This window comes from Pleurodeles waltl, chromosome 9 (genome assembly GCF_031143425.1).
Source record: "Pleurodeles waltl isolate 20211129_DDA chromosome 9, aPleWal1.hap1.20221129, whole genome shotgun sequence".
Taxonomy (NCBI): Eukaryota; Metazoa; Chordata; class Amphibia; order Caudata; family Salamandridae; genus Pleurodeles; species Pleurodeles waltl.
Genome location: NC_090448.1, coordinates 324,358,698 through 324,386,643, shown reverse-complemented (window position 1 = coordinate 324,386,643; position 27,946 = coordinate 324,358,698). Strand labels below are relative to the sequence as shown.

At 46.6% G+C, this 27,946-nt stretch overlaps 1 protein-coding gene across 2 annotated transcripts in view; it reads right to left on the bottom strand.

Moving 5' to 3' along the window:
* Positions 1-27,946, bottom strand: part of RBM6 (RNA binding motif protein 6) — a 1,032,809-nt gene that overhangs the window by 237,453 nt on the left and 767,410 nt on the right. For both annotated transcript variants that reach the window (XM_069206836.1, XM_069206837.1), the window contains one exon: positions 671-734. In XM_069206836.1, coding sequence (XP_069062937.1) covers positions 671-734 — 64 coding nt within the window. The remainder of the gene's footprint in view (positions 1-670; positions 735-27,946) is intronic.

Below are 27,946 nucleotides of genomic sequence, written 5' to 3'. Positions count from 1 at the left end.
ACTCACCTTCCAGGTCGACCGGCATCGAAAAGGTGACAAAAATCTCGGGCTAGCATCACAGGAAGAATGATGCAGAGAGCTATGATGATGCCGCTTCTTATGCGACCTCGAGGACTTGCGCGACGACTTCCTACGACCACACTTCACTTTTTAGCCTTTGCTAGGGACAATTTTGCTTCTCTTTTCTTCAGTGCCTTCGGGTTCATTCTCTGGCAAGAAGAGCATCCCCTGGCGTTCTGGTCGGAACTCAGGCACAGAGGCAATTTTCGTGCTGGCCAGTAACCCACATTTGACCTCCACACTCAACAAGGCTCAAAGTCTGACTTCTTCGGCAGAGACATTGTAACGCGACAAAAACTTCAATGAAGACGCTCCCTCAAAATAGTGTGACAAAAGGAGAGGTAGAAAAAAAACTTTTGCCTCGAAGGCGTGGAAAAATGGAAGTTATGGTGCGCTGACGAGGAATTCTTATGGCTCAGATGCTGTCGGACAGTCGCGTGTGGAGCTGTTCCATTGTGAAGTCCTTGTCGATGTGGAGAGCTAGAAAGAAAAGATTAATGCTAGCGCATTGGGAGTATTCAAAAGGTGAGGAATCCACAGGTAGACGTATCCATCAGAAACATAATTTGCGTAACTTTCCCTCCTACCACTGTTGCTTTTGATAACATACCTTGAGGTAGATTGATCTCTTGGCTGTTTGTGTTGCAAATCCAGGACTCAACCAAACAGGCTGCCTACAAAAAACAAAAGAAAAAATACTAAAGAACCGTAAAGGAAAAGTTATTACAAATAGACAATGCAATGGAACTAATATCTTCCATCTACAACCTAGTCTTTTAGTCTTTGGTAGCCCAGTACAAACAACAGGAGACAAAATGCACTATGTAAAGATCTAGTGATATACCTTAGACATTCATGCAAATCACATGAAAAAGATCCAGTGTGAAGTCTGTCTGAATATAATCTCATCTGAATTTCAATATCTATATCAACTCTTATTTGTACTGGCTCACTGCCATCTCTAACTAATGTTCAATCATGGTGTATTAGATTGCATTGTAGCATTTGTATGGTGTTTCATTACTCCTTGATGGAGTCTAAAAGCATGTTTAATTCGAATGAGAAACTAGGTACTTTGTTTGGATTTTATAGCTGGAGAAACAAGTTGGCTAAAGTGCCATCTACCTGTCATGTTCTTTTTTGTTGTTCTTGTTACTTTATAAAGTGCTTCAGATTAGGAGGCGCTGCACATAGCTACATCTTAAGCGTGGAGTGATAGGGAATATGAGGGATAGGTTTGCACGCTTCATATGCAAACAAAATAACAGTCTGAATTAGTCTGATAGTCACAAGAGTCAGAATTTTGGAAAGAGCTAGCTTTTCACTGCTTTTCTGATTTCTAGTTTGCTTGTGTTCATCCTTATTCGCAGTTGGAGCGCATTTCACAGCTCAGACAACTGTAAAGAGAAAGTGTTCAAACAACACAAGTGTTACCCTTCTCAATCTTCTTGACTTCTTTTTTAACTGTACTGTCTGCGCTCACATTGTAGTAATAGTGTTCCCGTGGAAAACCCAGTGTGACTTTCAAGGAGAGTTCTCCTGCAACAGGTAACCAGTGTAGAACCTTGACTGCACTATTTTCGATTTGTTAAAGTTTGACCACTGAATTTCTAGAGACTCCAATGTATAATTCATTCGCATTACCAAGGCAGGACCTTATAAGGCCTTCCAATGCCTACATCCTCAAAGAAGCTAAGACAGGGAAAAATATGCTTCAGTGTTCTCACCATGTATATAAGATCTCTGATTACTTTGTTGACTTGGACTTGAAGTGACAGGTTGGAATTCATTATCATGCTGAGGTTTTTCACCATAGTTTGACCAGCTTAAGCTCCTATGGTGTTAGGTGCATAGAAGAAAAAGTTACTTACCTTCGGTAATAATCTTTATGGTGAATGTTCTACCTACCTGCAGATCACTCACCTGTTGAATATACCCAAATGTAAGACTGGATCTGGAAATTTGCAATGGCTTCATCTCACACCGAAAACAATGCCACAGCAGTGTCACTGAAGCCACATAACTCCACCACGGCGCAGTGATGTCACTCCGTTCTCCATCTGTTATTCTGTGCTTTTAGAGGCAGAGACAAGGAAATAACATTAATTGCGGTAGGGTAGGACAGCAATTTAAACTGGAACATTATTAAAAAGGCCTATGACCAACTGCCGGAATGGGAAGGCGGGTCGGATTGGTGCCGAATCTGCCGGAAGATAAAGTATCCCCCAGAAATATTAGTACCAACGTAACTTTTTCTTCTGATGGATACTTCTAAGACAGATTCCTCACCTGTTGAATAGATTCCAAAGCAGTCTCATCCCCAGATGGTTGTCCTGAAGGATAGTCAAACGAGGAAATCGTGGAGTTCTGAGAATGCTAAATGGTCACCATAGGAAGCTGGCTTGGTATATACTACCTTTAAGTGAGAGATAGTGTGCACAGAGTCTAGGGGTTCCCAAAGCGGCTTGACAGAGGCAATAACAGATAATACTAATACTCTATTTGTGGTAGTGTGGTCGAGCAGTTAGGCTTATCAGAGGGTAGTGTTAAGCATTTGTTGTACACACTGAAGCAATAAATGAGAACTCACACTCAATGACTTAACTCCAGGCCAATAGGTTTTCATATAGAAAAATATTATTTTCTGAATTTATTTTAGAACCACAAGATTCAAATTGCAGGTAAATACATTAAAAGTAAGGTACTTTGCATAGGTATAGATAAGACTTTGAATCAAAACAGTAATGTTCACAGCTTGGCATAAAATGGCAATAAGCTATTTTAAAAGTGGACACTGCAAAATTCAACAGTTCCTGGGGGAGGCAAGTACAGTTAGATTAATGTGGTAAGTAAAGCACTTACAAGTTCGGTCTTTGGGGCATAGGTAGCCAACCAGCAACACAGGGCCATCAGGTGCAGAGGTCAAAAAGGAGCCAAAATAACATGGGCACCTATGGAGACAGGGGGTGCTCCGGTTTCAGCCTACTGGCAGCAAAGTACCCGCGTCCTTGGGGAGCAGACCAGGGGGTTTAGTAGAGCACTGGGGGTGGGAGGGGTTTCTACAAGTAGGCACACAAAGCACACCCTCAGCTGCACAGGGGCGGCCGGATGCAGTGGGCAAACAGGGCGTAAGGATTGTAATAGGTTTCAATTGAGGGACCCTGGGGTCACTCAGACGTTGCAGGCAGGGAATGGGGGCTTCTCGGGCCAGCCACCAACTGGGCAAGAGTGAGGGACGCCTGCTGGTCACTGCTGCACCGGTAGTTGGATCTTCACAGGCCTGGGGGCTGTGGATGCAGTGCTTCTTCCAGGTGTCGGATTTCTTCATCCTGGGCATTTGCAGTCAGGGGGTCCTCGGGATTCACTCTGCACTCGTAGGGGTGCAGAGAGGTTAGCCCAGGTTGGACACGTTGTCAGAGTTGCCTGGGGATCCTCTCTGGGTTGTTGGTTTCTCTGGACATGGGCCAGGGGCGTCGGGTGCAGAGTGGTGGGGACTCACGCTTCTGGACTGAGGTGAGAGTCCCTTTAAAGATAGGTACTTCTTGCTTGGTTGGACAAGTCCGCTGTCCACAGGAGTTCTTGATCCTTTGTAGTTGCAGGGCAATCCTCTGAGTCAGCAGAGGTTGCTGGGCCCACAGGGTGCGTCACTGGTGTAGGTTCTTTGAAGTTAGAGACACACCAGTAGGGCTGGGGCCGAAGCAGTTGTAGTCTTTCTTCTTCTCTGCAGGGTTTTCTGCCAGGCAGTCCTTCTTCTTTGTAGGTCATCAGGAATCTTAAGAGCTGGGTTCAGGGTCGCCCCTAAATACTAAATTTAGGGGTGTGTTAGGGTTAGAAGGCAGTAGCCAATGGCTACTGTCCCTAAGGGTGGCTACACCCTCCTTGGTCCCACTCCCTCTGGGGAGGGGAGCACATCCCTAACCCTATTGGTCCTAATCCTCCACAGCAAGATGGGGGATTTCTCTAGGAAAGGGGCACTTCAGCTCTGATCACCTTGGGGGTGGACCTAGCTGAGGGGGTGACTCCTCCTCCTTTTTTTCCTCATTATCCCTCTAGACTTACGCCAAAAGTGGGGGCTCGTCTAGGGGGCGGGAATCTCCACTGGCTGGAGTGCCCTGGGGACATTGTAACACCAGGCCTGAGCCTTTGAGGCTCACCGGCAGATGTTACAGTTCCTGCAGGGAGGAGGTGTGAAGCACCTACACCCAGTGCAGGCTTGATTTCTGGCCCTCGAGAGCCCAAAGGCTCTCCCCCCAGGTAGTCAGAAACGTATCTCTCAGTGGCAGGCCGGCACAGACCAGTCAGTCCTGCACTGAAGGATTGGGTAAAATACAGGGGGCATCTGTAAGATGCCGTCTGTGTGTATTTTTAATAAATCCAAAACTGGCGTCAGTATGGGTTTATTTTTCTGAGAAGTTTGATACCAAACCTCCGAGTATTCAGTGTAGCCATTATGGAACTGTGGAGTTCCTTTTGAGACAAGCTCCCAGACCATATACTTAATATGGCCACACTGTACTTACAATGTAAAAGAATGGACTTAGACACTGTAGGGGCATATTGTTTATGCAGCTATGCCCTCACCTGCGGTATAGTGCACTCTGCCATAGGGCTTTAAGGCCTGCTAGAGGGTGACTTATCTATGCCACAAGCAGTATTTTGTGTGCATGGCATCCTGATAGGATGCAATGTTGACTTTGCCTTTTTCTCCCCACCAACACACACAATCTACAATGGCAGTGTGCATGTGTTAGGTGAGGGGTCCCTTAGGGTGGCACAACACATGCTGCAGCCCTTAGGGACGTTCCATGGTCACAGGGCCCTTGGTACCACTGGTACCTTTTACAAGCGACTTATTTGTGTGTCAACGGTGTGTCAATTGTGGAACAATGGTACATTTTTACTGAAATAACACTGGTGCTGAGGCCTGGTTAGAAGGGTCCCAGCACACTCTCACGTCAGCATCAATATCAGGCAAAGAGTGGGGTGTAACTGCAACAAGGAACCATTTTCCTACAGTCACACTTTTTCTCCTCTGAATTAAGACAGTAATGTTTAGGGAAGGTATGAAGGAAAGCCCATGTCACCACCCTATAAAAGTAAACCATAGAGACAAACCTGGATACTGCTAAGGTTGAACATTTTGCCCTGGTGCCATGTGCCTAGACTCAGTCTGGTGATTCCTTCTTTGCAACGCTTATCACATTTTGATGCACAGTATTCTCCATCCAGATAAAGACTTCTTCTGGTCTCCTTGCTTCTTCCTTCAACCCTTGTACACCACAAAGTGCTGGTTGTCAGACCTCATTTATTTAGAGCGGCTGATGTAATATTCGAACTCTCTTTTACGGTTCAGCCATGTAGTCTCTCCTCCTCCTTGGTGGGGTGAAGTGGAAGGGAAAAGGTGTGGAGGGTAAAAGGTGTAAAGACTAGCTATCTATAAAGAAGCATGTGTACAGCCAGTAGTTGCCTAGTGGCTGGAACTCAGTGGCATGCCTCACTGTTGTGATGGCAACAAGAACATTAGTTTTGCATTCCAATAAATACAGATGACAACTGTCAGGTGGCTAAAATGGAGCTGTAGGAAGTTGGCTCTGTATATACTATTTCAAAGTAAGAAATAGCGTGCACAGAGTCCAAGTGTTCCCCTTAGAGGTAAGATAGTGGCAAAATTTGATAATTCTAATGCTCTATTTTGTGGTAGTGTGGTCAAGCAGTAGGCTTATCAGAGGGTAGTGTTAAGCATTTGTTGTACACACACAGGCAATAAATGAGGAACACACACTCAGACTTAACTCCAGGCCAATAGTTTCTATATAGAAAAATATATTTTCTTAATTTATTTTAGAACAACAAGATTCAAGATTTGAAGTAAATACATAAAATGCAAGGTACTCCAAACAGGTAAGTAAGTAACTCTGAATTAGAGTAGTAACATACACAGTTTTAGTTAAAATGGCAATAAGCTATTTTAAAAGTGGAAACAGTGCACAAATCAACGGTTCCTGGAGGAGGTAAGTATTGGTTAGTTTTTCAGGTAAGTAAGGCACTTACAAGTTCCTGGGCATAGGCAGTCCACCGTTGGGGGCTCAAGGCAACCCCAAAGTCACTGCACCAGCAACACAGGGCTGGTCAGGTGCAGAGGTCAAAGGAGGGCCCAAAACACATAGGTGCCTATGGAGAACAGGGGTGCCCTGGTTCCAGCCTGCCAACAGGTAAGTACCAGCATCTTTGGAGGGCAGACCAGGGGGGTTTTGTAAAGCACATGGTGAGGGAGGGAGGCTTCAGAGGTTGCTGGTCCCTGTCGGATGCGTCACTGTGCAGTTTTCTGTGAGTCTGGAGACAGGCTGGTAGCGCTGGGGCCGAAGCAGTTGACACAGGCACTCTCCCCATGTGGCCAGCAACTCGTCTGGTTGTGGCAGGCAGGCAGGCAGAAAATTGGTCAGCCCCACACTAGAAGTTGGATTGGTATTCAGGGGGTATCTCTAAGATGCCCAGTGGGTGCAAGTCACAATAAAATGCACACTGGCATCAGTGTGCATTTATTGTGCTGAGAAGTTTGATACCAAACTTCCCAGATTACAGTGCATCCATGACGGAACTGTGGAGTTCATGTTTGACAAACTCCCAGACCATATACTCTTATGGCTACCCTGCACTTACAATGTCTAAGGTTTTGCTTACACTGTATGGGGACAGCGCTCATGCACATATACCCTCACCAGTGGTATAGTGCACCCTTCCTTTAGGGCTGTAAGGCCTGCTAGAGGGGTGACTTACCTATGCCACAGGCAGAGAGAGGTTGGCATGGCACTCTGAGGGGAGTGCCATGTCGACTTAGCCATTTAATCCCCACCAGCACACACAAGCTGGGAGGCAGTGTGCATGTGCTGAGTGAGGGGTCCCCAGGGTGGCATAAGACATGCTGTAGCCCTTAGGGACCTTCCCTGGCATTAGGGCCCTTGGTACCAGGGGCACCAGTTACAAGGGACTTATATGAGTGCCAAGGTTGTGCCAATTGTGGAAACAAAGGTACAGGTTAGGGAAAGAACACTGGTGCTGGGGCATGTTAAGCAGGGTCCCAGCACACTTTCAATCAAAACTTAGCATCAGAAAAGGCAAAAAGTTAGGGGGTAACCAATGCCAAGGAGGCATTTCCTTACAGAAACACTCATCAAAAAGGTCAAAACTAATTTAAGATCCAATGGGGGCATGACAAAAAGGTGTGAACATGTTTGCAAGCCCCTTCAAAACATTATTACTAGTAATCTAGAGAGGAACAGTTGATCTGGAAGGCAGAATGAAGTCAACAATGCTGCAAAATACCCCTTGATGGCGCCCACCTTACAAACCTGCTGGGCTAATGAAAGCACAAAACAACAACTTAGTTACCTTTGGTAACACATAATCCGGTAGAGTTGTGATCAGTTGGAACTGGTATCTGAATAGAATCAGAGTCAGGAAAAGTCCTGAATAGTCTGCTAGCACTGCTGACGTGGCACAGATTGGGACACTGCTCTATGCTTGGCCTCCAGTACCAGTCTTTAGGCCTCCTTTCATGACCTATGAAGTATCGCTTTTTTCAATCCTGCCTTCTGAGGTACTATCTTCGAATCTGGGATTGGCAGGCACTGGTGTCATCCCCAATCATGAGGGGTCATTAAAGGGCCAAAGGCATGAGTAGCATATGGAACTGACTTCATAGGGCAACAAAGGTGACCAGAAGGGTCCACAGCCGGACTAAAAAGCTCTATTTTGGCATCAAAGAAATGGGCTGATTGGTCTCTGGCATCAGGAAGAAAAGTAAGAAAGTGCAGGAATGTGTTCATAAGCTCTGGCTTCAAGGAGAACGCGACTGGAGATAGAATTTGTTGAGGTGATCTACCTTTTTGGTTTGGACTGTTCTCAAGGGGAGGCATTATTGTGGTTCCTTCTCTTCCTGAGTTTCTTCTTCTTGACCTTGAAGGACTTGGTCAAGTGAAAGGAGTGTGACTTGGCTAGAGAGCTCCACATGGAATATGAAATGCATTGACCCAGATGCTCATCACTGAAGCGGGACATTACGTTTTGCATTATGTTCTTTAATGGTCTTAGGGTTAATGAGAACACATTTGTGGAACAACCAGTGAACCTGTGCAGGTCAGAAAGTCATATTTGTCCTTTGTATGTAAGGCAGGGTTTAAAGTCAGATTTTCTAGGTGGAGAAATTTTCCCTTGCACAACACTAAGAAAATTTGAAGATTTTCTTTTTGTTTAAGGAATTTGGAGGAAAATATGTCTTAACTGATAGACAGCAGTTATCGGTGCGATGAGATGAGCGCTATTAGGCTCCAGTAGCCCTCTTGGGATAATGGCCATAATAAATTCTACATGGGAGATAATGAGTGTTAAATGCTTTTGCATACACCTAACACAGTAGTGTAGGGACAAGTGCTGATGTATATATATTTTTTTAAATGGGGATGATGGGGGTTAATTGACTGGTACATAAACCTGGTACTGTTATTTAGTAAATGTTGAAGGTAACTTGGCATAGCTGTGTTCTGCATGGGGGATCATGTGGGTTACATGGCTATTTAATATATTTGGGACTGTATTAGGATTGATCCAGGTAGGTAATAGGGATAGAGATTATTTACATCAGTGATAATGGTTGTTAAATGGCGTTTACATATACTTGCCACTGCAGTTTCATGAATACTGTATTGAAATGCTAACAGCTATTTTACTCACAGGGGACTGTGGGCTTTAAACAGCTCTTAAACACAATTTTCCCCTGTATTATAATGGTCCTGTTAGCAAAATAAGAATAAATAGCGTTTATATGGGGGATTTACATCCTGATCTTATGTATTCTCCGTTGCAATGGAGTATACATACCGTCAAGATTTTTGTCCGCCAGCCAATTTTAAAACAGCCAGATCTTAGGTTTAATCACAGTGGAAACTACTCTGTGCCCACCGTGATTAAACCCCTCCAATTGCCCTGTGGAGTAAGGGCTGTTGGTCACAGACCTCTAATTTCGCCTACCTAATTTAACATTTAGCATGTTTAGCACGGAGGTGCCTCTTTTGTAATCTGATCAACCAGACAAATTACTCCACCACCTAAGAACAGCCATGCACCACCTCCCACAAAGTCGAAAAAGAGCTATCACTCCTTTAATCTTTCAATTATTTGTGCCCTGGCTCGGTGAGGTTGAGTCAGTTAGGCTGCTCCACTCCTGGCGGTGCTCTTCCGCCAATTCCTTCAAGTTTCAGCTTTGCAACCATACGCCAAAATCCACCTCCCCCAACGACTTTGGTTTGGTTTGGGTCATGGGAATAACGCAGCCGGATGTCAACATTTATGGTCAGAACTACAATGGTATCTGATTGTCTTCGAACCTCTGACTTTCATTCTTCATTCATGAAAATATTCTTTGCAAATACTTTCACTTTGGTTCATCTTGCACTGGTCCAAGATATTCACGCCTCTAGCAGTATAATATGAGTGCCTCCGGCCGTCCCTCTTAATTTGCCCCCAGCTCCAAAAACCAACCAAACAGAACCGGAGTACTAATTCTATTATTCATAGTTAAAATATTCAGGCGACCGGCCAATTTTTTTCAATGTTAACGCTTCAACCCCCCCAAGATGCTCAGTAAAGAGCATCAAGGAGGGAGCAGAGAGACAGGGGCTACCACAAGTGGTAGCTTATCTTGAGGTGGATCACCAGCTCGATCACAATATGAGCTTTTTAACTTTAATATTTACTATTGGAGCTGGAATTACCGCTGCTGCTGGCACCAGACTTGCCCTCCTATGGATCCTCTTTAAAGGCTTAAAGTGTACTCATTCCAATTACAGAGCTACAAAAGAGTTCTGTATTGTTATGTGTTGACACTACCTCCCCGTGTTGGGAGTGGGTAATTTGCATGCCTGCTGCCTTCCTTGGATGTAGTAGCCGTTTCTCTGGCTCCTTCTCCTGGAATTGAACATTGATTCCGCGTTACTTGTGGTCACCATGGTAAGAACAGAAATTATCATCAAAAGATGATAGGGCATGCATCCAAATGTATTGTTCCCATCATAGGCAAGCGTGATCGACCCGAGATTATCTAGACTCTAGCGGCCGGGTGAGCCTGGATTTGTCTTGGTCAGTTGAATGCACGAAACCTGGGAGGTCAGTGCTCATCGGCGTGTATTAGCTCTAGAATTACCAAAGTTATCCATGTGACGATGAAGCCATCAAAGGAGCCATAAGTAATTTGTTTAGAAATGGGGTCGCTAGTTGGCAGAGGTATGCACCCTGTGTCTAAGTAGGGACCACCTCCCTAGTCAGGGTGAGTCAGATACACACCCTAAATTAACCTGTCATCACCCTCCGGGTAGCTTGGCACAGAGCAGTCAGGCTTAACGCAAGAGACATTTATGCAACACTTAAACTACAGTAACACAGTGAAAACGCCACAAAGACTACAAACCAGTTTAGAAAAATAGTGAATATTTATCTGAGTAAAATAAGACCAAGACAACAAAAATGAGGTACGCATTTCTCAAGTTTTCTCCTTAAATACACCAGGTAATCATGGTGGTCAAGGGAGTAGATGGGCTTCTTTGAGTGAGGCCCAGAGGTTCCTTGCAGTGCTCCCTATGTGATTTACCAAGTTAGTTGATGCTGGTCCCTCAAGACAATTTGTTCTCAGTCAAACTCCTAGAAGCCTGCAAGCGCCCAAGGCAGCTGCAGAGGCTGGCTGGATCTCCCTGGGTTCACTGTACCTTCGTCCGAAGTTGCGGGGATGGCAGCCTTGTGACTCCTGTCACTGGGATGTGGGTTTGAAGGAGGTGTGGCAATGGGCTGCCCTGGACAATCCTTGGGCCGGAGTTGGCGATCCGCAGACAACAAGGAACACAGGGCTACAATCCCTGTCGATTAGATTCCTTTTGTCCTAATGCAGTTGGCGTGCAGTGTTGGTTCGGCCGAGGTGGGCAGGCTGAGCTGACGCACCGTCGCTGGAGCAACCTCGGTTACTAGGGTAATGAAGAGGGTCGGGGCTGCAAGGGCTTCCCTCTGTGTTGGAGACAAGTTCTGAGGCGGCAATCCTAATAAGTGGGGGGATGTGGCCTTCACAGGCGATAGTTACAGGTCAGAAGTTGAATTCTTAGACCATTGTATGGTCCCGTTCACTGGTCAGGGGAGCGATGTGCTCTCCTAAATGAAACTGGGCTGTGAAGCTCACAGGCTGAGTCGGTGATCAGACGCATCCTGATCTTTGTCAGCAACCAGCTGCCGGACTCTCGAGTGGCAGAGTACCATTGCAGTTTGCAAGAAGGGGAAGTCTTTGATGACCCTGAGACTTCAGAAAACAGGAGGCAAGTGAGCAAGCCCTTGGAGTCACTGAGTTCAAATTAGATGGGTCCAGTCCTTGTCCTCGGCAGGGCAGAGATCAGCAGAGGGTGAAACAGTCAGTGCTGCAGGCCCACTAGCAGCATTTATTTGATATGTCCTGGGTATATGGTATACCACTTTATAAGGGACATAGAAGTAAATTAAATATGTCAATTGTGCGTACACAATGTTACCTGGTTTAGGGAAGAAGTACGTGCACTTTAGCACTTATCAGCATTGGCAAAGTGCTCAGAGTCCTAAGGACAACAAAAAGATACAGCAAAAAGTGGAGGTAAACACACAAAAGGTTCGGGGAAGGCCAGCCTAAGGATGACAGGTTTAACACAGATTTAATGACCCATTGCACTTTCACTATACTGGCCTTGTGTACTTACACATGCATAGCTTAACCTCTGAGACAAGCATATGCTATTGTTAGGATCCACCAACTAGCTGCACCTGCTGGAAAGAGTTGAGGGGAGATGCATAACCGTCCCTGACCAACCTTCGCACCCCTTTGGAGCCTGCTAAATAGGGGGAAGCCCCTGCCTTGGGGGCTTGCAGGGGGACAGGCCGGTCGCAAGGGCACCGGTGGGCCTAGCTGTCTCCACGATGATGGAAGGGAGAGGTGAGTCGAGGCGCAGTATGAGTGAGACACAAACGTGCCGGGGACACCCCAATGAACATTCGTTTTGAGTTGCTGTGGAAATGCGCTAGGAAGAGGAGGGTGACAGAGTGGCCAGCGGGGCCCAGACCACCAGGTAGCCTCTGAGTCCTGCGCAACTCAACCCCTTCCAATGTGGTCAGGCCACTGGGGGGTGCAAGCTGCCAGGCTGCTCTGTCTTTGGTCTGCTGGGTAGGGCTTCCACAAAAGGCAAGCCCTCAAGTTGGAGGGTCCCTAGTGGGATGGTAGCTCTTTGCTTGAAACAACAGCTGAGGCTGGCCAAGCAATCCGTCCCTAAAACGACCAAGCTTGGCCAATCAATTGAAGTATGGTGCTGGCCGGACCCTTCACAGGCAAGCCATCCTGTGCAGGGATGTTGGCTTCATGTCCCTGCTTTTTCTCCGCAGAGCAAGCTAGGAGGAAAGGCCCTTCAGACATGGCTGATAGGCAGCCAAGGCCCTCACATGACTTTCAGTGCAGTCCGGCCATCTGTATGTGCCACAGGAACTGCACAACCAGATGCCAGAGGGCTCAGATAAACCACATGGCTGGGCTCGAAGGACAGCCATCTGGTTGTGGGTTCCCTTAACAAAAAGCATTCTGCTGGCCTTGGAGGGAAGAGACTCTGCAATCGGGTTCTCAGAGTGTGAGCTGGGCCTCAGACGAGGAGGGCCTGAAAGAGCTCTGACCCTTGGCCTTGAGGCACCTTTACTTGCCAGCTAAACAGGGGATGGCCTACCTGGGCCCACAGGACCCCATCCTGGGTGCTTTGGCAGGTGGTGAGCCACAGAACGGAGCCCGGGGCGAGGGGCTACCGTCCCAGGGTCAACCTGGGGGCTGGTCAGAGCTTCTCCACTGGGGCCACCAGGAGCGGGCTCCCTATGCTGCAGGATCCGAACCTGGGCACTTTGCCACATGGTGTCCTGGAGAACGGAGCCTAGGAAGGGGGCTCCAGACCCAGGGCCAGCCAGAGCTCCTGAAACTGGTTGAGCAGGGAAGGCCTCTAGGGGCCCGCAGGACCACGTCCCAGGTCCTTTGTGACAAGCGTGCCTGGGGGCTGGAACACAGGACAAAAAGGGTGCCTACCCCAGGGCCAAGCTCTGACACATGCACAGCAACCTCCACAGGCCCGCGGGACCCGGACCGGGGTGCTTTGTGACCGGGCAGACCAGGTTAGACATTCTGGTGTGAGGCTTCCACCGATAGCCAGCCAGAGCTCTAACGTGGTGCACGGTCAGAGCTTCTCTCCTCTCTCCTTAGCACTGTATGACACGGATGGCCAGAGAACCAAGTGCAGGGCCCTTGTGGGCTTGCAGACCCAGTTCTGCTGGTTCAATGTGCTTGCAGGCCCAGACCTACTGGTTACCGGGCACTGTGGAACCCCACCCCATACTCTGTGGCTCTGAAGCCCGATCAGGTCTTTCCAACAAAGTAGCCTTTTGTTAAATTGGCCTAAGTATGCCCGTTCAACCAGAGTCCTGCCCCAGAGCTTTGCAGCAGAGCGTGCCAGCGAACTGAGCCCAGGATCTGCTGGAACTCTGACCAAGAGCGCAACCATTGCTTCGGCCATGGTCTAGCATGAAGAAAGGGCTTCCTGGGTCTGATGCTTCCCCTTTGCTCTTGGGCAGTGACTGCCAACACCATACTGTGGGCTGAGGGTGCTGCCTTTGCTGGGTGCCTTCCACCTTCCAGGAGCATGAACCTGGAGAGCCAAGGAGGGTTAAGCCAAGCCCACCCCACACCCTCTACCCCTGGGCCTGCCCGAGAACCTAATTTTTGTTGACTCTTAAGCCCACACAAAGTCAGAGCTAACAGAGCCTGGCCGGCTGGGTGATAAAGTCAAAAGGTAGCCTCCATGCCAGCCCGCCAGGCATCTGGTCGGCCAGCCCAGTGACCAGATGACCTGGGATGACCCAGTGACCAGAGGATTCAGGCCGACCTAGCACCATATGGCCTGGGCTGACCCAGCGATAAGATGGCCGGCCAGAGCGATCCAGACCTCAGACACACAGCAGGCCAATGATGAAGAGTGGCCGTGCATTCTGAGGCAAACACTTGGAAGACTACTTGCCGAGGAGTTGAAGGGTGGGAGAGGGAGGAGGTTGGAGGATGGATTCCACTTTGACCATGCTGACCCGCAAGGGATCATGCCCCGTCCCAGCACCTGGTGGGTCAGGGCGGGAGGGGGCGGCACGTTGTGGAGACGGTCTTGCGCAGGTCCGTTTCTCCCTGTCCTTCTTTGGTGGCAGAGGGACCCCTGGATGTAGGGGGTGGAGCACGAGCACCCAAAGACGGAGACAAATGCTTGGCTCAGAAGATGACTTGCAATAGATCACAGCGGAATAGGTGCTAATTATGACATCCTGACCCAGAATCGGGTTGTCTATGAATGATTTAGCGCCGGGTGCCTCACGAACATGTGGTGCACTAAGGGCGAGGGAGGCAGCCCAATTCCGCCCGCGCTCTGGTCCCCAAGCGAGCAGCCCTACACACAGGCCAAATGGCCGGCTATCCTAGTCCAACCGAGGTTCTACAGCACTGCGGTATAATTACGATTTTGGGGAATTCTGACTTAGAGGTGTTAAGTCATAATTGCACTGAAGGTAGCTTCGCCACATTGGCTCCTCAGCCAAGCACATAAACCAGAAGTCTGAACCTGTGGTTCCTCTTGTACTGAATAGGATTACTATTTCAACACACATAAGTAGGGGGAAAAAAAAACAACCTGTCTCAAAATGGTCTAAATCCTGCTCATTTTTCCTATTAATGGGTGAACAATCCAACACTTGGTGAATTCTGCTTCACAATGATAGGAAGCGCTGATAGTGAAGAATCAAAAAGCGGAGTTCCTCTGAGTGCTTGGCCACCACAAGCCAGTTATCCTATGCTAACATTTCTGACACCTCCTGCTTGAACCCAAAATGTCAGAAGTATCATGAGGCTCTTCTTTCACGGTCTGCATTCATACTGAAAATTGAGATCAAGCAGACTTTTGCCCTTCTGCTCCACAGGAGGTTTCTGTCCCCCTGAGCTCGCCTTAGGCCACCTCTGTTATCGATTGACAGATTTACCTCCCCAGTCAAACTTTCCCCCTGCCGTTGTCCTGGGAGTGGATCACACCTGGCAGACGCCAGGCACTAGGAGCCAGAGGCATGAGTCCCATGGGTCTCACCCCCTGCCTCACTGGGGACATGAAAAAAACAATAAAAGTAGTTGTATTTTCCCAGTGGCCTGAGAGCCTCCCACCTATTCTACAAACTTCATGTCTCTTCACAGTGCCACACTAGAACCAAGCTCAACAGGGACTTCCTTGCCCACTGATTCTGCCAAGCCTGTTCCCTTGGCAGTGGTTTGGCTAGGACAGTAGAAATCTTGTTCATCCATTCATGTTCATCACTAATTAGATGACAACACATTTGGCTAAAGTTATAATTACTTCTGCCATTTAGCTGTGCCTCATTGCATTTCTTCACTTTGACATTCTGAGAACTGGGCAGAAATCACAATGCGTCAGCACCCGCCTCAGGCCTTTGCAATGCTTTGTTTTAATTAACAGTTGGATTCTCCTGGTCCGCACCAGTTCAAAGTCATGTGCTAGGCACTGGCTGAGGTAGATTGTGACTCCTGTGACTCAGGCTGGGAAACGGGGAGAGGAAACCACTGCAGCTGGGGTGATCCACAGGTAGGTTCCCCGCTTGTACCCAGAGCCACCAGCGCCATGGATAGCGGTGTCTCATCCAGCCATAGCACAAGCCCAGCCCTGCTTCGTGCTCCAGCCCGACTGACCCAGCCCCTAGAGACCATCATTATCCCAGTTATGGATCTGACTTGACGACTTCACTTATACATACTGTTCCAAAATTCCAGAGGCTGTTCACCTTGGAGACCTGCTACAGATATGGGCATGGCCCGGCGCAAGACTTACACCATCTCCCCTGGTTTTTCAAAGACCATGGGGAACTCACCTAATGCCTCTGCAACTGTGACACTATCCAGGGCTCAGGCCAATCTCTTGGGGTGAACCCATTCTAGGGCATCCTGCCCTTCACAAAGAAAAGAGAACTCTACCCAGGGCACACATCAGCTTCTGCTGGATCGTTTGTGTTACCGCACTGTATGCGGTGAGGGCACCTGTCTCCGCAAACTCTGGGATCTAGGATCTGAACCAGACTCCCTTTCGATAGGCCAAGGATAATGGAGGCCATTGCCTACTCCTTTCAAACGGTGCTCACCCATCTCTTAAGTCCGACTGACCCCTATTCAACTGCTATTCACATGGAACCCTTCTCCACTTCGGTCTTCAAAGTTCTCATTTGAATATTTGCCACTACCCCCAAGATGTGCACCTGTGGTGCTCCACCCAGGTCCATGACCTGGGTTTCCATGAGGACCGCAGTGTCCCTCCTACTCATCCCAGCTTAGACCCCGCAAGTCTCAGCACCGGAGACCGGCAGGTATGGGCCCGATGCTCCAGGGCCATCCATTTTCAGGTCAAGTTGATTCAGCAGCTGAATTTTTACACACTCCTTAGCAGGATCCGACTTCTGCTTACCAAAAGTGGCCCACTAGGCACTTGCATTTGATGCCCGGCTCCAAACCAGTGAGCTGGGTTTCTCACTCATTTAAAGTTTGAGAATAGGTTGAGATTGTTTTGGCTTCAAGACCTCTAATCATTCACTTTACTAGAGAAAACTGGGATTTCTGAGTGCCAGCTATCCTGAGGGACCCTTCAGAGGAAACCAGCTGGTTCAAATAATCTTTCCCCGCTAGACTCAAGTCGGACTGCTCCGGACCACCATAAGAGTTTCCTCTGGCTTCACCCTGCCCATTCGTAGTTCAACCTCATTTCGGTCCTATCACACATGCTCATGCTCCACCTCCCTGATAGAGCGAGCGAAATGGGCCAGTGGTGCACCTGCCCTTGGGGTGTGTTGGAATTCCAACCCTGCTAGGGCACACCGGCTCTCACCTTCATTGCTCCAGAGGGTTCAGCTTCTCCCTCCTTTAGGAGCACCTTTTTGGCATGTCTAGCCCCCCACCTTTTCCCTGGTATCTGATGTAATTTATACTGAAAGCGCCCTGAGTTCCTGCTAACCAGGTCCCCAGTGCCGGATCTCTTTCCCCACAACTGCATAGATGTTTGCCCAACTGGCAAAACCTTTAGCATCCTCCTTAGGTCCCTAGTAAATGGTACTATTGGTACATAGGGCCTGGGGTAACACAGACATACCCTCAGGGCTGCAGTACTAATGCCACCCTAAGGAACCCCTCACTGGGCAATAATAGGCTGCCATTGCAGGCTGCGTGTCTTGGTGCAGACAAAAGTGAAAACACAATATGGCACACAGCCATATTCCTTGAAACTGCAAGCAATATATGTAAGTCACCCCTCTAGCAGGCCTTACAGTCCTAAGGTAGGGCCTTAGGGTGCATTATATTACATGTGAGGGCATATTTCAAATACATGTGCTAAACTGGTCACTACGAGTTCCCGAGCTACGTGATTGCTTTACTGAAGATAGGGATGTTTGGTATCAAACATCTCATTTTGGCCAGTGCCAGTGTTGGATTTACCAATACTTGCACCCAGACATGAAAAACAACCCACTACTAGTTTGTTAACTGACTGGTCCTGACCAGTTCAGCCACATTCCTGACCCCCTAAAGTGAGAGCCAGCGCTTTCAGGGTGCAGACACACAAGCCTGCCCTGGGCGGGGGTGGTGACACCTCCCCAGGGCAGGATGGACATTCCAGGGCGGGGAGATTCAAAGGCCTAGCCGCCTTTGTAATGTGACCCAGGTCTTTCCAAATGCCGGAGATGAACAACACCCCTGTCCTGACCCCAATTTTGGTGGCAAGACAGGCAGGAAAATTAGGCAGACTATGGGGTGTTCCCATCCTTAAGTTGAACAAGCTGAAGTGGCACCACTTTTTAAGTTCTTACATCTTGGTTTGGAAGCAATTAGGCCACTAGGGTCAGGGTTATGCCTACATCCAATGGAAATGGTCATAAAAAGGGTGCAGTCACCCTAAAGGTGGGAAACCCATTGGCTGCCACCTGGCACTCCCTGGAACACCCCTAAATTGAGTATTTTGGTGTCACCCCTAAACCCCAGAAATCAGACGATTCAAGAGGACAAAGAAGAGTTGCACCCAGAGAAGAGAAGCGGCTGACCTGGTACCAACCCTGACGGTCTGTCTCTAACTCTCCAAGGACTCTGCACCAAAAGACAGCTCATCCTCCAGCGGTAAATAAGCATGACTGACATATAAAATTTGAAGATTACCAGTAATCGACTGCAGATTTCTATGTGCATGACTCACCTACAATACTAGTTGGGAATGCGATCACTGCCAACTTACTTGAGTTTCTCCTACACCCTCCTTCACAAGGGGAGCCAATCTTGACTTTCCCTTTTCTGCTCATTATGCACCGGATATATTGGGTACATCATGGTACTTTTCCTTTTCTTCATCACACTTAAGAAATTGCACGCTTGCTCTCAAATAGCCTCATCCAACACTGACCTGATTATAATATATACTTCAGAGCTTTGAAAAAGCCCCAGGCAGACCTGCCATATGGGGTGATAATACATGTCGGCTCTTTGCTCACATGACCTCCAGTCCAAAAGAGAACTAATAAACTACTTTGAACCTACCATTTTGACTCTACATGACAATTCTATACTTTATATTACCATACGCTACAAGTTTGGAATCTTACATGTGGATGCACTGTGGGTTTCTCAATTTTCTTTAATCTCAAGATTTGAATTGGGGCACATTGGTTTATACTCCATTTGATAACCCACATTTGGTTCAGAACGGGCATTCTGAAGGATGAGAGAGTTGGACCATAGGAACTCTGTTTCTTGATTCACTCTTCAAAGTGCTTTTCAACTTTACCTTATGGTACTTGCTGATTATTGGTCTTGCACCCATATGGATGGAAATCTTCGCACCCACGGGATGAAGAGTTGTGTCTATAGCTGGTACCCGGGTGTACATCACTGGTTACGACCTGCGTCTCTACTTTGGGAGGGTTGCTTCCGACGAGGACCTTGTTTGGTGTAGACCGCTGCAGGTGGCTGACGGTACTGTTGCTGATGAGTTGTTCTGTACTGTGCTTGAAATGGCTGAAACTGCTGACATTTGTATGATCCAGAGGAAAAACCTCTTCCAAGAACTCTCTGAAAGGGTACTTTTTAAATTGGAGGATGCCGAGGGATCTAGCAGTATCAGTGTCTGTTTTTATTGCTAACAGTGGATCATCAATGTGCTTTCCAAACACTGTTTCACCATCATAAGCCATATCGAAGACCTTAGACTGGACCTCTGGTATAAAAGAGGCCAATTTCAGCCATACTTGGCACCAGAGGACTGCTGCTCCAGCAAGTTGATGAAAGCCTGTTGAGGTGCTGTCTAGTACACAAGCTATCACCTCAGAGGAGATGTGCTCTCCCTGCTGTAGAATCTTTGTGGCTTCCATTTTCTTGCCTTCAGGGATAAGGTCTAGGAGACTGCCGATGTCCGACCACATCTGCCTATCATAGTGGCCTAGGATGCCAGAGAGTTTGCTGCTCGTAATACAATGGCTGACATGAGGGAAAACCTCTTGCCTTCATTGCCCAGTGTACTCTCCCTATCTGGGGGTGCAAAGATGAGAGTGGAAGAGTTCTTGGAGCTACATTGCGCAGCCTGCAATATAACTGAGCCAGGTTTGGGATGACCATACAGGCACATAGGGGAATCTTCTGGGGTTTTGTACTTTTTGTCTACCCAGGGTGGCACTGCTGCCACTGTAGCAAGGTTCTTCATAATTTGTATCCCCTGCTCCCAGATCAATGATGGGGATAGCTCTGACTGATTTCCTTGTCTGTTCTTTAAAATCATAAAGGAAACAACCAGCCTGCTTGGTGGGAGTTGGTAGGTGAAATCTTGTTGCTGCTCTGTCCATCAAGTTATGAAACCTCCCTATGTCCTCCGGGGAAGAGTCTGATGGGTGTGGTGGTGGAGGCGATGGTGTGGAATGAGATAGTCATCCCAGTCATACTGTGAATGAACATTCTCCTGTATCTCTCCTCCTCTTTCATCGTCCGATGAAGAGGGGTCCTCTCTCAGAGGTGTTGCTATGGTTGGTCCTGGTGTAATTCTGGGAGTTAAAGAAATATACTGAGGCGTAGTAGGTAGAGCTGGATGAGGTGATGGTACCTGCTGTTTAGCTGTTGTTTCTGGAAATCTCCATCTGTAACCTTGCAACATAGCTTGCAACATAGCTTGCAAATCTTGGACTAAGGAGATAGGTAATTGTACTTTCTCCTGTCATTATTGAGGATAATAATGTTGTTCGCAGTGCCACATTGGCAAAGGAGTATACTTTTGATAATATTGTTCATCATTAATGTCATCATTTTCCTGAGATTTAACCAAAAGTTTAGGTGGACTGTGCACAGGCCCAAGTAGTCTCTCATCATCTGACTCCTCTGTATCTAACAGATGTGATTGAAGAAAAGGTGGGATCTTACTAGGAGACGTTAGTGCTGGAGTTATTGTCCTTGTGGCCACTTTTATAATCATCATCAACGGTCCTGTCGACAATGTTGTTGACGCAATGGCTTGAAGTGAGGTTGTCGTTGTCGGCAATGATGGTATTGCTGTCAACGGTGTCTATCTTGGTGTTGCTGTCGACAGTGGTGGCATTAACGGTGCTGCCGTTGACGGATTTGTCGTAGATGGGAGCATCTACGGAGGGTGAATGCTCGCAGAAGATATGGGAGCGTTGACGGCCAAAGTCATCGTCGTTCCAGCTCACGATGGCCATGTGGATGAGATAACTGTTGTCATCCTCAATGAGACTGCCATCAACGGTGATGTCATTGGCATTGTTTCTGTAGCAGTCTTAGACATAGATGATTCTCCATATTTCTGAGATAGGAGTAATGATTTGAGAGGAGGCCTTCTCTGGAGAGATATTGGGCCTTTTCTCCTTTTTCAGAGGATCTTTATGTGAGATTGTAAGGACTTTCTATTCTCAGATATTTTCTCACAGGATCTTGCATTTTTTCTTGACCTCTCTGAAGTGTCACTGTCCTCTTCAGAAGTGGTAGTCTTTTGGCTCAGACGTCTGGACCACAGAAGTAGCCTTCTCTCTCCATCTTTTAGAGTCTTTGTAGAGAAGGCTCTACATATCTTACAGTCCTTTACCTGGTGGCCTGGGGTAGAGGCAGTAAATACATTCCTTATGTAAAAACATAAAGATGTTTTTTCTCACAGGACTTGCACGATCTGAAGAGTCCTTTCTTGAAAGTTTCAGAAATTTTCAGCTGAATTGTAGGTTAAAGTAAGGAAATAATTGAGAAGAGCTCAGGGACACTCCCTTCACACAACATGCGGTAGAACATCTGAGGGATGCAGCCTCTCTTGAGAGTGTTCTAGAGGGTGCTGTCGCCTGACTGGTCATAGTTCTAGTTTTTTTTTTTAAAAAGGACATAGATATGTTATTAAAGAGACTGTTCATTGACATTAGGGCTTATGGTAATGATACATACTGCTATATTATGGTACTGTGGGACTCCCATTTTGACAGGGAAGAGGATCCAATACTGGAAAAAATATCATGCCCAGGGTATGCAGCAGACATTTAACCCCTGTATCCCCCCTTAAAACATTTTTTTTTTCCATTTTCCTAACAGGACCATTATAATATAGGGGGAAATGTGTTCAATAGCTATTTAACACCCATAATCCCCTTTGAGTAAAGTACCTATTTCCATTTCCATACAATAATCACGAAAATACAGTGGTAGGTATATCTCAAAGCCATATAATGCCCATCATCCCGACGTAGAAAATTACTATCTCCTACCTTGAACAGTCTTAATACGTTTCCAGAAATATTCAATGACCACATAACCCACATTATCCCCCATGCAGAACACAGATATGCCCATTTTCATGCAACTTTACCAGATATATGTTATAGCAATTTAGGGCCAGATGTAGCAAAGGTTTTTACCCATTCTGTGTCTATGGTAAAAAGTGTTCGTACATATGGCCCTTAATGTCCATCATCCCACTACAAAGAAATTCCATATCCCCATTTCCTACTTGGAACAATTCTAATACATTCCTAAATATATTCAATGGCAATGGAACACACCCATCATCCCTCATGCAGATCAAAGCTATACCCATTTGCTTTAAACATTTCCTAAGTAACAGTACCAGGTATATGTAACAGCTATTTAGCCCACATATCCTAAAACGTAAATAAGAATTGCTGAAGAGAGTTTACTTTCACTTAGCCCATGTAAGCTAAAACACATCTATAGGAAAGTACACTCCTTCTTGGCATGGTTACCCCATTTTCTGCCTGTTGTCAGTGTGTTTGACTGTGTTCACTGAAATCCTGCTAACCAGGACCCCAGTGATTATGCGCCCTCTCTGTAAATTTGGTTCCTTGAAGAACATACACCCCCCATCTTTGGCATACTGGTGCTCCCATGTAAGTCCCTAGAATATGATACCCAGGTACTCAGGGCATTGGGGCACCAGGGGACCCCTATGGGCTGCAGCATGTAATATGCAACCCTCAGGAAGACCATGTAAAATTTAACTGCAGGCCTGCCATTACAGCCTGCATGAAAAAGTGCATGCACCTTTTCACTAAAGGACACTGCACCAGGTCACTGTAGGTCACCCCTATGGTAGGCCCTCCAAGCCCAGAAGGCAGGATGCAAATACCTGTGTGTGAGGGCACTCCTGCACTAGCAGAGGTGCCCCCACGAACTCCAGTTCCATTTTCCTGGACTTCGTGAGTGCAGGGATGCCATTTTATACGTGTACTGGACAAAGATCACTACCTAGGTCCAGCTACATAATGGTAACTCCGCACCTAGGCATGTTTAGTATCACACATGTTGGAATCATACCCCAATACTGTTGCCAGTATTGGAAGTATGATTCCATGCACTCTGGCGGCTCCTTAGAGGACCCCATTCACCATTGTTCCTACCAGCTTTTTGTCGTTTTCCAGGCAGCCCAAGCTGCTGCCACCTCTCAGACAGGTTTCTGCCTTCCTGCTGCTTTATCAGTTCAAGCTCAGAAAGGCAGAACAAAGGATTTCCTTTGGGAAAGGGGGGTAACAGCCTCACCATTTGGAAATAGGTGTTACATTGCTTGGGAGGGTTAGCCTCCCCAAGCCACTGGTAGGCTTTGAAGGGCACATTTGGTGCCCTCCGTGCATAAATCAGTCTACACTGGTTCAGGGACCCCCCTAGTCCCTGCTCTAGTGTGAAACTGGACAATGGAAAGGGGAGTGACCACTCCCTTTTCCATCACCACCCCAGGGGTGGTGCCCAGAGCTCCTCCAGAGGGTCCCTTGATTCTGCCATCTTGAATCCAAGGTGGGTAGAAGCATCTGAGTGGCCAGGTCAGGCAGGTGACGTCAGATCCCCTTGCTGATAGGTGGTCATCTGGCTAGGTGACCAATCTCCCTTTCAGGGCTATTTAGGGTCTTCCTTTGGGGTGGGCCCTCAGATTCGGCTTGCAAGATTCCAGCAGGACTCCACTGCAACCTCTACTTCGACTTCTAGCCACTGGAACTGCGACTGGACCCAATAGGAACCGACAATATGCATCCACGACTTGACTGCCCAACTTTGGTGGACGTAAGCCCTTACCTTCCCACACAGGACAGTAGAACCATGCACTGCGAATCTTGCAGCTACCAAGGCTTGTTGGCATCTCTTCCAAAGGACCTTCAGGCTATGTGAAGCCCCAGTTCCCAGTGCTCCCTCCTGCGATGCACAGCCCTCTGCATGCATTGTTCCGGCGGCGTGGGACTCTTTTCCAGTTGTGCTTCGTGGCCTTTTCTGGGACTCCTGGTTCCTTTTCCAGTGGGTTTCCTGTGGGGGCTGCCTTTTCTTCTGTGGACTCCCTGCTTTGCTGAGGGTCCCCCAGGACTCCCACTGTGGGTTAAGTCCTCCTGGACCATGCTGGTCCCCGGTAGCTCCACGTTTGCTTTACTGCGAATTTCTAACTTGCCTAGGTTCCCCTGAGTGTAAAGGTTAGCGCTTGGCAAGTAAGTGAGCAGTGGACATTTTATCAAATTCACTTGTCAAGGAGAGGAACTTGCAGCTTCATCCGGGTCACTGCCTTTTGGGTGGTTAAGGGAAAATCCAGTAACTCACTCCTTTCTTCCTGGTTGCTGGGGTGCACGGTGGTACCTACCTCTGGGGTTCCCCCAGCTCCCCTCCACACACTCCACTTACCTAGGTGGGGGTCTTGCCTTCGCATTCCATTTTTTTATTATATAGTTTCGGCTCCCCCTACGGTCACTATTGTCTATTCCTGTTTGCTATGGCTTTTTATGCCTATTTCTGATTACTATTGTACATATCTAGTATGTTACTTGCCTCCTACTGGAGGGTTGCCTCTCTAGTACTTTTTGGTAATTGAGCATTAAAATAAAGTACCTTTATTTTAGTAATACTGAGTGTTTTTGCATGTGTGTAAGTACTGTGTGACTACAGTGGTATTGCACAAGCTTTGTGTATCTCCGAGATAAGCCTTGGCTGTTCATACACAGCTACCTCTAGAGAGCCTGGCTTCTAGACACTGCTTACACTACAATAATAGGGGATACCTGGACCTGGTATAAGGTTTAAGTACTTTAGGTACCCACCACATGCCAGACCAGCTTCCTAAAACATCCTGGTAGGTAAACAATACCAATTGCTGAAGAGAGTTAACTTTTACTTTGCATGTGAAAGCACTAAACTACACTCACGGGGGGACACTTAGGAGAATGCAGCCAGTTATCCCATCATCCTTAATGATCATTTTAGTAGGTCCTCAGAATGGCACAAGCTAGTGCAAAAAGAAATCCAATGTGGTGTGCCTTATTTTGAGATTGGAGATAATTTTGTTTTGTTGTAACATGATATAAAAAGTTGGTCCAATTTATAGAACTGACTTGTTCCATCAATGTAGAATGTTTAAATACATTTTAACACTTAAACTATGCAATACCACCATTTTCACTGGTTTGGAAGGCTGAGTGAAAAAAGTTGGGAAATTAATCTTTCTTTTAGGTAGAACGATGAGGGAACTTTTTAAATGAGAAGTGGATTGGAGTTTAAGGGGAACTTGTCTTTAAAGAACTTTATGAACAGCACCTTCATTGAAAAGGCTTGAATTTCCCCAACTCGTCTGGCACAGGGTATTGCAACAGAAAAGCAGTGTCCCGTGAGACAACTACAATAAAGGCTTGTTTATTGGTCTGAAACCAATTTCTTATAATAGAATACTAAGCTTTCATATAACGGAGTATTTGGTTAATCGAGGGAAAATTCGAAATAGTCGGTTTACAAATCCTTTATTATTCTTGACGTTAGATAAAAGATGGTATAGATGACAATTTTAAGAATCTGAATATAGCTGCTAGAGGAACTCTTACAGAAGAGTAAGGAAGACCTAATTCAACTGATCAGAGTAGACACGGCAAGAAATTCTGAGAACTCTGGCAGAGTGGATTCAATTTGTGTGCACCAGGCCAAATGAAGAGTATTTTCCACTTAAAAATGTAGGTTTCAATCATGGAATCATTCCTTGCAGGCTAGTTTTCAAAGATGTTATGGAGGAATATTCAATCACCCAAATTTGATTTCTTAAGGAGCCAATCAGTTAAGTGGAGAGAGGCTGGGTTGAGATGCAACACCTAGCAGGAGATACATATTTGACTTGAAATTATTGTTTTGTCCACCAATAGGACCCACAGGTACATGTACCAAACTGTCTGATTTTCTGACTTTTACAGTCAACCCTAGATGGTAGCAGAGGTTGATAGTTTTTGGAGCTGCATTGCTTATTTCCTGGATCATGGGTGCTTTCACCAGCCTATCATTCATGAAACCTGTACGAGTTGACATGGATGGGCTGCCACTGCCCTTAAGCATTTTAAAAGGGCAGATTTGGGGCTGTAATTCTGTTAATGTTGGCCACTGACCAAAACTCTTAAGTACTTTTGATGGCGAGCATGGACTGCTTTGTGGAAGTATGCATCCACGAGGTATAGGGACGCCATGTAATCAACTGCATCCATAAACTGAGATATATCTAGTAACGTCACCATTCTGACGCTTTGTCTTCTGACACATTTGTTGCGTACCCTTTAGGTCTAAAATAGGGCACCACTCTCCCAACTTTTGTTTTATGAGGAAGAACCTCAAATACAATCCTTGATTTCATTGGGCTTTTGGAAAACACAACTGCATTTCTGAAGAGGAACTTCACAATTTCTCCTTGTATCCCCTCAAGATGACGAGGGTTTACTTTCTTTGGACACATGGGGAGGTGACTGGATAATTTTCAACACCCAGTAGTCTAAGGTGCTATTGAGCCAAACTGCAAGGAATGCATGAAACATTCCCCTGACTGGTATGGAACAAGGTGGTGGTGCAGGGCACCTGGAAAGTCAGGTATGGAGAGAGGGAGAGGCAGTCTGGGCCTCTGGAGGAAGACGCTCCTAGTTCTTTCTTTTGCTGCATACTAGTGGACTAGGCAATCGCTTTTTGGTGTCCAGTCTGCTTTCAGTATAGATACGTTTAAAGTTTTTGTACTCTACTGAAGATTTGCCGACCTCTTAGGTAGCCTTAGAAGATTTGTTGATGATATTCTGAATCTTTCCCGCAACAGAGGGCTTGTTACTTGCGCCTCAAGTTTGGCCTTTGCTGACAGAAACAGATGGTGCTTCAGAAGGTGAGGGTGATGGCTTTGCTAGATTCCCAAAGGTATCAGAATCAAAGCCGTCCTTCTTGGATCTAGTTTCTGGGGAACATTTTTAACAGATTCACCAGAAGGTGAAGATATTTAAAAAAGAAGCCAGCCCTCTCCATCCTGTAAAGTTATTGCACAGAATATTAAAGTTCTACTGGAGGTAAAAGTCTTTAGTATAGGGCAGCTCCTTTACTTCAAAAAGACAAAACATGAATATATTCACAACTACTGGAACAAGAAATTCTGTACACATTATGAGGATGACCCAATTCTTGAGGTTATAAGAAACCTTTAACATAAGCTGCACTTCTATGTATGAGACACGTAGAAACATTCATCTGTTAGGGTTTTTTGCACTTAACTGCCAAGTCTAGACCTCTTTGATCATGATGCTGAAAGCTGTGGGGCCTGGCATTTCCTTTTTCCTAAAACAGCTGTTACAATCACTGACTGTTTAAAGACATTTTTCACAACACCAAATTGCTTATCTTGTGAGTTATACTTTTTGCATCTGGACATAAGTCTAAGATGAAAGCCTATTCAAGGAACATGAGGACTGTTCCACAGAAGACAACTCTATACTTGGGAATTGTTTAAAATGGATCCCCTGAGTAAAGGTCAAACAAGTAGACTGGTCAGAGAAACTAATTCTAAGACATGCATACACTTAGACATTACAGTGTGACTCTGTATCAACCACAGGAACGTTAGAAAGTGTTTGTAGAGAAGCATCACTGGGTCTCCCTGGAGGCTCAGTAGGTTCAGGCTCTGAATTTGTGAAAGGCAAGGATGAAGTGAGTGGATAAGAAATAGGCACTACTGAAAAGTCTAGCTATGGTTTAATTAATGCTTGCTAGGCTCTGCCAACATACCCAGAATAGATCAAATTAATCTCACAGTCCGCAGTCCATAATGTAATTTGCCACGCATAACTTGATAAAAAGAACCTGGCACTGCATGTCTTTAGTAGAAAAAACCTGCACTGTATGCAATTAATGACCAGTCCTACAGTGAACCTGTATAATAATAAGGAACACTGGAAGGTCATAGCAAAAAGCTAAATGTGGTGGAGA